Genomic DNA, 9,984 nt, shown 5'->3' with positions numbered 1-9,984 from the left:
TCTACGTCGCAGCCCTCTGAGGCACCTGCTTCTACCTCCCAGACCTCTGGATCATCAGCCTCCTCGCTGGCTTTTTCGTTGCCGGCCTCCTGGACTCTATGGATTCTGGTTTTTGCCCCTTATGGATAAGTTTTGGGTTTTTTTTCAGACTCCTACCTTCCTTCCGAGGCCCCCTCCGCTCGCCCTGGTCAGGTTGTTTCTTTTTGGACTTTGTGTTTTTTAGAGGTCGTCTGGAATCCGACCTAGAGGGGGAGGGGTTATGTCAGGAAGTGACATTTTGGACTTTTTTTTATTGGTTTTGTATTCATGTTTATGGCTTTCTGATTTCTGACTGTTCTGGTTTCCTTTTGCTTCCCAGTGTGTTCTCCTCTCGCCCCTAGTTCCCTTGGTGTTTCTTTCCTATTTGTGTAATTAGTATGGTTTCATTATTATTATAGTCCTCTAGTTCCTTAGCTTTACTCTTGTTTTATGTTCATGTTTTGTATTGATTCCTTTGCACTCTCCTATTTATTTGTTTCTTTTCTGTTACTCCTCTCGTCATTAATTTTCCTCGTTTTGAAGACCTTTGAATAAAGCTGAAGATTATTCAATATGCTTCTGCCAAGCTCTTGTCTGCACTTTGGTCCGATCCTAAACCCCCCCCGTGACATTTGCAGATGTTCTGCCATAGCAGTTTGGGTGTTTTTGTCAAACTCACTTGAATTTGCACACTTGTTCATGTCTTTGGCTTCTAATGCATCAACTTTGTGCATCAACTTATATATATATTTTATTTTATTATAATTTTTTTTTTTTTTGCTGCCTAGTTTATCTCATCAACTAACAGGTGCCATAAAAGCAAGATAGTTATCATTGGATGAATGGCTGGGTGAATATGGCTCTAGTGTGTAAGCTCATTGAGTGGAATGATTAGAAATGTGCTATATATGTTCAGTCAATTTACCATGAACATTGCTCTTCACTTCTCCTGTTAGTGGTCATAATGTTGTGCCTGATCATAGTATTTATATTGGAAGGTGCTTTTTTCCTTGTTTGCTATGTCGACAATTTTTCTGCAAAATATTTTTGCAGCTTTTTAGATTTTTTTACTAACTTTTTTACTTGAGAAGTCAGAAACACTAGTCAACCATCAAATATCCCTCCTGGAAACAGAGATTAATTTGAAGGTAATCATAAGTGTGAAAATTGCTGTTATCTTTCTGGTATTGCCTTGAATGCTAACGGCTCGTCGGGCTCTGAAGTCATCCCCGTGATAACTATTAATTTACCTTTCAGGGTCTTTGTTATTCTGACTACCTTCCATCAGCCTGATCTGTTGTGGCTTGAGAAACACAAATGTTGGAAATAAATTAGGAAACATATTAGAGGTAAATATATAAATATTAAAGACAATGAGCGAAGGGGGGATATTTGGAACATCAAAGGCTCCTAAATCTTTGCAGCTTGTAAACAGTGCATGCCTTCAGTGAGTGGAAGAGCCCTTTTCTTAATGATTCCATGGAAGATTGCCACATCGACAAGAATCCTATAATAAATCAAATTAACAAACATTTCTGTAGGGTCTGTTCAAAGGGAAAGAGAGCCCAATGATGTTGTTTTTTTTTTTTTTTATTCAGATAAGTGGTCCATACATCCCCTGCTCCTTTCTGATTAGTCTAATCCAGTGAGAAGTGCATGCAGGGTTTTGATTGAGTCAGCCGTCGAGGACCCCGGGGGGAACCCGCCTGATAAGGGCCTTTACCTTTCACCTCCAGAACCCCACGCACGTCATTTTGCCGTATCCCACTCTCTCTAATCTCATTTGGCCCAGGAAGACATGCTCAGGCACAAGAAGCTCCTGATTAACGTCCCATTTACCAAGGGATTCCAATGGCTCAGACTGCCCTCAACCTGTGCTGCTGTAGGCTGTGCATCAGCCAGGTAGTCATGTGTGTGTCAGTATCCTCCCTTTTCATGACTGTGTTAACAGCCTGGTATAGAAGGTTTCCTTTACCTACCTGCACAAGAGCAGGGATGTTTTTTATAATAGGACATTAGAGCAAAGACAAGCCTGTAAGGAGATTTTTAGACATACCAATCCCCTGAGCAAACTTTTGTCGAAAATGACAAGGAATAGATGACATTACTATCTGTTTAAATATAAAAACATCACTTATATATGGAATGGTTGAAAGACACCCAGATAAAAATAAAAAAATGGGCCCGGGCTCTTAAAATATCTTGTTTTCAACATATTTTTCAAAAATATGTTGAAAACAAGATAAAAAAAAAGAAAAAGTACTGACCTACCTTAGAAAAGATGCCCATGGACAGCAAGTGTTAGGAGCATAAACTCTGAAAATGTGTTGCTATAAAAATTGTTTAAGAGCTTTACCAATCCTCTTAGATTTAGCTTTTGTTATTTGAACATCGTTTATGAGTCTGACACGACTTAATTTTCCCAAATCATTGGTTACTGGGGGCGGTCGATGGGTCGAACTTTAACCCGTTCAAAATTTCCCTAAAAATCCATCACTGTAGCCAAGCATGAGACACTTAGTATTTGCAAATGCAATTACATCCATCTCCTAGTTCAACACTCAGCAGCAGTCTTCACCAGCAGTAGTTTATATCCGGCGTGACGTATGGTTGTGGCATTTTTCCACCAGAGTATTTTGTGGAGATAATTTGAAGGGATTGTTTGGTTAAGGAAGCAAGACCTGATTAAAGTGGAAAGTCATGTGAGCTGATGCAGCAAAGCAGTCTGATGATTCCTCAGCATACACTGTTAACATAATGCATGATGAGCGCAAAATCCAGAATGTGGCCAACAGGTAAATACAAATGTCAAATCCATTTAGGAAAAAGACAACTTTATTGTGAAATACTGGATAAATTTACCCTAAATAATTCTACTGGAAGAAGATAACCCATTTCTTCCTAGAAATATTTATTTTTGTTGGGGAAATAAAACTGTAGATATCTTCAATAAATGTAACATTTTAGATATCTTTTCATGTGTATGACTGTTAAGTGTTTTTCAAAAGAACACCTGCTATTTTATTATGCTATTTATTGCAATACATTCTAATATATTCTAAATGTAAATCGGTTTTAGAATATCTGTAGCCCTGTAACCAAGTTACTGCACACTGACAACAAAATACTGATCATGCTGTATATTAAGGAAGCTGTGTTAAACAGGTCCTAACCTGTCTGAGCGTTCATCATTAACTGTTGCTTTTCCTCACTGACATGCAAATGCAGCAGGACTCATCAGGCACTTGCCTGTGTGTGAAGTTTGTCAAATAAAAACTCTGAAAAAATTAATAACACCTCAAAGTGCATCCAGCTGCAACAATCAATAAATTATTATTATTATTAATATTATTATTATTATTATTATTGTTGTTGTTGTTGTTGTTGTTGTTGTTTAAGAAGGCTGATAAGCGTGTTATCAGTAGCTGAAACTACAATGCTGTCAATGAATCAAGCACATTTTAAAGAGTATGGACAAACAAAATCGGAATCACGTAAAGATACATAAAAGGTTAGAAAACATAATGCCACTTGTGAAAAAATGTGGATCAAAATTTGGATAATTGCCTGGGGTCATCACTTCAAGGGCCACCAAATAAATCTGAAGGGTTTGCAAAGATCGAAGGAAGGAAATTCTAAAAAGGCTAAATGAAATGTATTTTGTATGGAAAAAAATCTTTCATCTTGCAGATAATTGTTTAACTCTTTGTGGCCTTCATTCAGTGACATAAAAAAATCTTAACTGACTTCCAATTGAAATAGGTCAAAAGATGAAAAGATTGAAAGCACTGAAATCAGTTCAGTGGTAATTATTAAACAGGAGCACAAATGTGTGTGTGTATGTGTGTGTGGGTGTGTGTGTGTGTGTGTGTGTGTGTGTGTGTGTGTGTGTGTGTGTATATATATCAACTTGACTTTATTCTTTTGTCAGAAAAAAAATATTCTGTGGCCTCTGGAATAGATGTAGTTTTGAAATCAAAAGGAAGGCACCCGAATTATTCCCATATGCATCTAAACGTATGTCCCTAACAGCTACATGCTGTTGGTTGATCTAGATATTGTGGTAGTTTTGATGTATTTGAGGAACAGGGAAAAAATTGTGTTTTTCACTACTTGACAGGCCAATCACTGATCTAAGGAAGATTGACCGATTCCGGTCCCAGTCCGATTGAGGATAGCCTCTCTCTTTTTTAAGGCACTTTTATCGATATGTTGTAGGTTAAGTTATGGAACAAACAAAGGGATATATTTTACTTTGCCGTTAATTTTAGCGTATCAGTCAGGAGCGTTGGTCCAATGCTGGATTTTTTTCCCTCTGAGAATTTTTGGTAATGCACTATTGTAAAAAAAAAAAAAAAAAAAAAATCAGGTGACTGATTCGCTGCAGGAATGAAATGATGGGAGCAGGAAAGTGGAGCGCAGCGTGAACTCTTCTGCTGCACAGAGGAATCCTGCAGGTGCATGTCTCCAAATGAAGCATCATATCCCACTGAAGCCTGCCGCGTTTCTGGATCTGATGATCTCCGTAGGCCCACGTGCACGTGATAGCGCACGCCTCCGATAAATAGCAAAAATAAAAATGAATTGGAAACAGATTATTTATTTTTTTATGCATCAGTTGGGGGAAATAAAGACTTTGTCTAAATCACATTTCCGACCGATGCGGGGCTTTAAACAACCGCGGCATCATTCCTTCTGCTTTTCCCTCAATCTTTTTTATTTTATTTCTTTATCAGCATCATTTCTTTCAAATGAAAATTCAGGAACCCCCAAAAAATTCAAGCCCCCCGTGTCTTCAAACAACAGGAACTGCACGGTTGTACTTTTCCTCCCGTCAAAATGGTATCCCCGATTCAATTTTAGATAGAGCAGGATTTAGCCAATGATGATTTTTTTTTTTTTTCTGGTGTGTGGGGGGGTCCGTCTGAGACAATATTTAATATGCTGAAATGATCCCCACTCGCCCCCTCTCTTCCTGTTCATAATCTGGCGCTGACACACTGCCAACATCATCGTCTCTGTTTAGAAAACTTTTTGATTTAGAGAATAAGATCCCTCTTCACACTCTGTTCGCTGTTGATGATAATTTCAGGGGTTAAATTAAAGCACAGTATAATGAAAATTAATTAAACCCGCCCTGCCCTTCTCATCGGTGTTTTATTCCATCTGATGTTTGTTTCTTTGTTGTTAATTTTTTCCGAGTTAAGTGTGTAAGAGCACATAAAAACAAAAAAGGAAAAAGTCAAAGCGTGCTGCCTTCCCCTGTGTTTCCCCCTCCTCGTTGACTTTTATCGCTAAATGAAGCATATAAATGACCTGAAAGCGGCGGCTGTCGCGTTAAATGAAATAAAAGTAAAGAACAATTATCCTCTCCTTTTTCTCCCCTCTCTGATCTGCTGCTCAAAAGGAGTCCTGGTGAGATAAGGCGGATTGAATTCTCTCTGTTGTGCGGCAATAAAAATGTCTAAGGGGGGGGGGGGGGGGGGGTTTTAAAAGCCCCCCCTCATAATTTAAAATCATAATTTCCCTCCCCATTATATCGTCTTTTTATCGCTATTTATTCCAGGGAGTTGTAACCGCAGTCAATTTCCGTGACTAAGTTGGATAATTACAGGTGTGGCAAGTATATCTGAAAGCTGAAACAAAAGTGATTTGATATGAACGTTTTTATATATGACCGACTGCGCGGCTCCAGCTCTGAAAGTAATTATAATAGCGTCGGTTCTGAGCTGAATTAGGATGCTTCAGGGGACTGATGTAAAACTTGGGTTCAATGAGGTATCATCCTAATTTACAGCTGCAGATAAGGGCTGAGTCTGTCATAAAAAGAAATAAAAAAATCCCCCATCACCACCACCACCACCATACTCCCACCTCCTCCCACCCCAGGACTGTATTGCACCCCGGGCAGAACAGCACAGAATGGGCGCAGCTCTGCCATATGTTTTTGGCAGATAAGTAAAGAAATTGAATGCGCGATGTTTCTTTATTTTAATTAATGCCGCACTACGAATTTGAGCCAACTATATGAGGCTCGGCAAAGCTGAGCTGTCATCTTAACTGAACAAAATAATAAAAACAAACGCATTGACAATAGAATGCGGGTTCGATTCCCACTTATGTCCTGCAGTGTGTCAAACTCAAGCACAAAGAAGTGGGCATGCTTCAGTGAGTAGCTGGGATTATTTAGCTCTGAATGCATGAAGCGGAGATGTTTAGAAGGAAAGTTAACAAAATAACTGAAAGAAAGAAATAAATCCCATCGAGTTCAGCAAGTGCCATTAGTTAAAGCTATAATTAAGCGGCTCCTTGAAGTGATTAAGCAGTCAAACGGGTCGGACGGGGCGGAATCCCTCCAGGGGAAGGCCTCTTGTTGTGAACTGTCAAACATCAAAAAAACGGTTCCTCCCAGGCGGTGTCACAGAAAATACCTTCACCGTTTACAGCTACAGAGCGCAACACGCCCGGACCCCGCTTCTGTAACAACATGAATCATTATTAATGAAAAAAGGAGAGGAAGAAGCAGGTAAATGCGGATGTAATTAAGGCTTGTTGAGAAAATGATCTGAGTTGGAGAGGCTTGACGGCTTCAACACAAGAGAGAACATCAAATTGGACAAGGAGGATTGATCTTAACGTTATGGTTAGCATTCATGCACTATAAAAAGGAATTTTGGAAGGTGGTTAATATTAGGCTTTAATTATACAATTCTCAATTAAATATTGGTCAATTCTAGCAATATTAGCTACTATGTTTTGGTGACAAATCTGACCTGAATATGTTGGTTAAAAATTGACTTAATATGCTGGTTTAATCAGTTAATATTCTCACTGTTCAACAGAGGATACATTTATTTACTTTGTAATAATATGAATTTAATAAAAGGTTAAGAACTGTCATAAGACTTCTGGTTGAAAAAGTTGTGGGACAGCGCTAGAGCTAATGCCAAAATTGCTAGCTTCTTACCCTGATGCAGCCTTGGCCAGTGACCGGCACATCTTAGCGGTGGTTGTCAGGGAAACAGTTATAATGCTGTCTTGTTAGAATAAAATGTGAAATATTTGATTTTAATTCTGTTCAGTAGTCACAAACCTATATTGTGTTTATTTTAACATGAAGGACAAACCAGATGAGCATATTTTTAATTAGTTACAATTTATCTAATTTAGTTCAAGGACGTGTTAAAAATTGGTTGTAACTTAACTAATGTGCTTTTCTTTTAGCTGTTAACATACATAATTCAGTCTCAGAAATATTAATCAAAATCCCCCAAGTTGATATTTACGCAAACATATTGCAATTTTATTGGTTAAAATCCAACGGTTTGTTTTTATCAGTGTATTGATAAGCTTCGCACTATGAATAACTTTCAATAATGTATCATAATAAAAAAATAAAATATTTTATTATAATCTATTATTTCTTTCCAACCTGTTAAGAGATGATTTTTTTAAGCTGCCTAACCAACAATTATCTCATCCTTATTATCTCAATAAGCTACAAATGCAGGGAATTGATCTGGTTGAAGACAGATTGTCTTTATTCAAAAAGTCTTTGCTCAGCATTTGAACAAAGAGCAGGAGGTATCAACCTTCCAGATACAGGATCCTTTCCAGAACATGACAGCTTTTAAATTACCATCTCATTTAGAAAATACACATAGAACTCCTTGAATTCAATTAGAAGATATCCTTAAAAATAATAATAAAATAAACTAAAACATTAAAAAAAAACTGATGTGTTTGACTATATTAGCACGGAACCACATGGAAAATCTAAAACTGAAACATTTTGATTTTTCCCCCTTTTTTATCATCTTAGACCGTCTGCTTTTATGCTTCATTTTTTATTATTATTTTGATAAATATAAACAATAAAACCCGTATAAAAAGCAGCCTATGAGTCTGGATGTTGACCCTATATCCAGAACGTCATTCTAAAATTGCAAAAATGTTGACTAATTAGGCATATACAGGTATTCGAACTCTAATTGTGCCAGCCAATTTTTTTCTTTCAAAATAAGAGAGTAGCCTATATCAGAATCATCAACACAAATCAGCATATCATTGAAATGTACATAATAAATAAAGTTAAAGGCCTCCCTTTCTGGTTGCCATAAACGTTATAACATTTACATTTCTTACAGTTCACTGGGCTCCGTCCTTCACATCCAACTCCAGCTCCTCTGCTTGGACAGGAACTTGTTGGATTTTTCTGCTAAAAGTTTTTCGTCTTTTCTCTCTTTTTTTTCCCTCAACAAGTCCCCTTCAGATAACACTGTTCATGCCTTTTTAACGGGCCGCGCTGTCCGTAACATATTTACATGCATTTCTGTATTCAAATGACATTAAAAACAGGGTGGGAGTCTTGTGGGTTACATGGCAGTGGCGTGTGCGGACGAGTAGGGGTCTATCCCAGTCTTGGTCATACCTGGAAACAGTATGTAAGCCACGGGGGGCTGTAAACTCGACGTCGACCAGGCCGTGCAGTTGCACGGTACTACGTAGCCCGGGTTCGTGGGCGACGGGTGGGTGTGGGTGTGCTGGCTGGGGCACCCGAGGGTACCGAACGCACCGTTCTGATATCCCAGCGAGGAGGCGTAGGGCAAAGTGCTGGTGCTCAACGTGTGGGGCATCTCCTGGGTCATCTTCTGGATGGCGCTGGAGCTGAACTGGCTCGGGTCAAGGAAGGAGTAGGGGGCAGAGGTGGGGGGCAGGAACGCCCGGGCTTTCTCCGAGGACCCCAGGAGGGAGTCAGCGGCCGACATCGGCAGTCCCTTCAAGTGATCGGTGTCCCCGAGGTAAGGCAGTGGGAAGACGTAGCGGTCCTTCTTGAGCAGGTTTTTGGGCTTGCGCCTGGGTCGGTACTTGTAGTCGGGGTGCTCCTTCATGTGTTGCGCCCGCAGCCTCTTGGCTTCATCGATGTACGGTCTCTTCTCGGACTCGGACAGCAGCTTCCACTCGGCGCCCAGTCTTTTGCTGATCTCAGAGTTGTGCATTTTGGGGTTCTCCTGAGCCATTTTCCTCCGCTGGCCCCGAGACCAGACCATGAACGCGTTCATGGGTCTTTTGATGTGATCAGCGGGCTTCGACATCTTTAAACTTCACTTTTTTTATCCCCAGCGGTAATGACAAGGATAAGTTCTAATCGGAAGGAAGGGAAGCTATTCACCTGCGTAAATGCCAGGTACCGGTCATGCCAGGATGTTCAGCGTCTGGGGGAAAATGGGGCAAAAAGTAAAGAAAGATCCAGCGCCCGTTCGGTTCTTCCCGATGTGAAACACTGAAGCGCGATCTCGCAGTCCGCTAAAAACTCTGTCAGACCTGCGGCATGAGGGAAAAAGAAAACACGCATGCAAGATGCGCACACGTTAAAAAATCCACAAAGGTGAAAGCAATGTTCCGCATTCGGTTGCAGGAGTCATAAAAAGTGTCCAGTCTTATTATTGTTATTCTTATTATTAACAATAATATATACTTTTTTCCTCTCTCACAGACTTTCTCTCTCGGTGAGGTTCGTCGTCAAGCACCTGGCTTGGAAATGAGCGGAAGAGCATGAATACGAGCCAAAAGCGGTGAAGTTCAAAGGCTGGGCTGGTTTGGTTTCCGCACGCAATCTGACATAATCTGCAGGGCGTTCACTCACCAACCTGAGCGCCCAATCAGCACCGAGACCGGCTCCTAGAATACCTTCAGGAAAGAAACGAAAAAAAAAATAGGCTATGTACATTACCACATAAACAAAGACAGGGTGGTAGTCAAATCAAAAAACATAAAGGGCAAACAGGGGAGTGTGTGGGTAAGTTTGTGTGTGTGTGTGTGTGTGGGGAGGGGGGGGGGGGGGGGGTTCCATCCTGTTTCTGGCAACAAACAGGAGTTTTTCACATCTCTTCCGGTTAAAACATAACTTCAATCCAAGGAGGTGATGACACAATATGAATTAGTCCTGACTTGATCAGTACACAG

General features: G+C 40.0%; 1 protein-coding gene and 1 long non-coding RNA gene across 2 annotated transcripts; one reads left to right on the top strand and one right to left on the bottom strand.

Moving 5' to 3' along the window:
- The first annotated feature begins 6,140 nt into the window (after positions 1–6,140).
- On the top strand, positions 6,141–9,751 carry LOC124873350. The gene is made up of 2 exons (XR_007039503.1): positions 6,141–6,544; positions 9,515–9,751. It is a non-coding gene; the product is annotated as an uncharacterized LOC124873350 (long non-coding RNA).
- Positions 7,537–9,590, bottom strand: sox14 (SRY-box transcription factor 14). The gene has a single exon (XM_047373923.1). The coding sequence runs from the start codon at positions 9,111–9,113 to the stop codon at positions 8,394–8,396; it is 720 nt and encodes a 239-aa protein (XP_047229879.1). The 5' UTR covers positions 9,114–9,590; the 3' UTR covers positions 7,537–8,393.
- Positions 9,752–9,984: the final 233 nt, after the last annotated feature.

Source organism: Girardinichthys multiradiatus, chromosome 9 (assembly GCF_021462225.1).
Source record: "Girardinichthys multiradiatus isolate DD_20200921_A chromosome 9, DD_fGirMul_XY1, whole genome shotgun sequence".
Classification (NCBI taxonomy): Eukaryota; Metazoa; Chordata; class Actinopteri; order Cyprinodontiformes; family Goodeidae; genus Girardinichthys; species Girardinichthys multiradiatus.
Note: the sequence above shows the minus strand (reverse complement) of the source record. Positions and strands in the feature narration are given on the sequence as shown.

Coding starts and splice junctions, on each gene's coding strand:
- sox14 (XM_047373923.1), bottom strand. CDS start 9,113: ATGTCGAAGCCCGCTGATCACATCAAAAGACCCATGAACGCGTTCATG.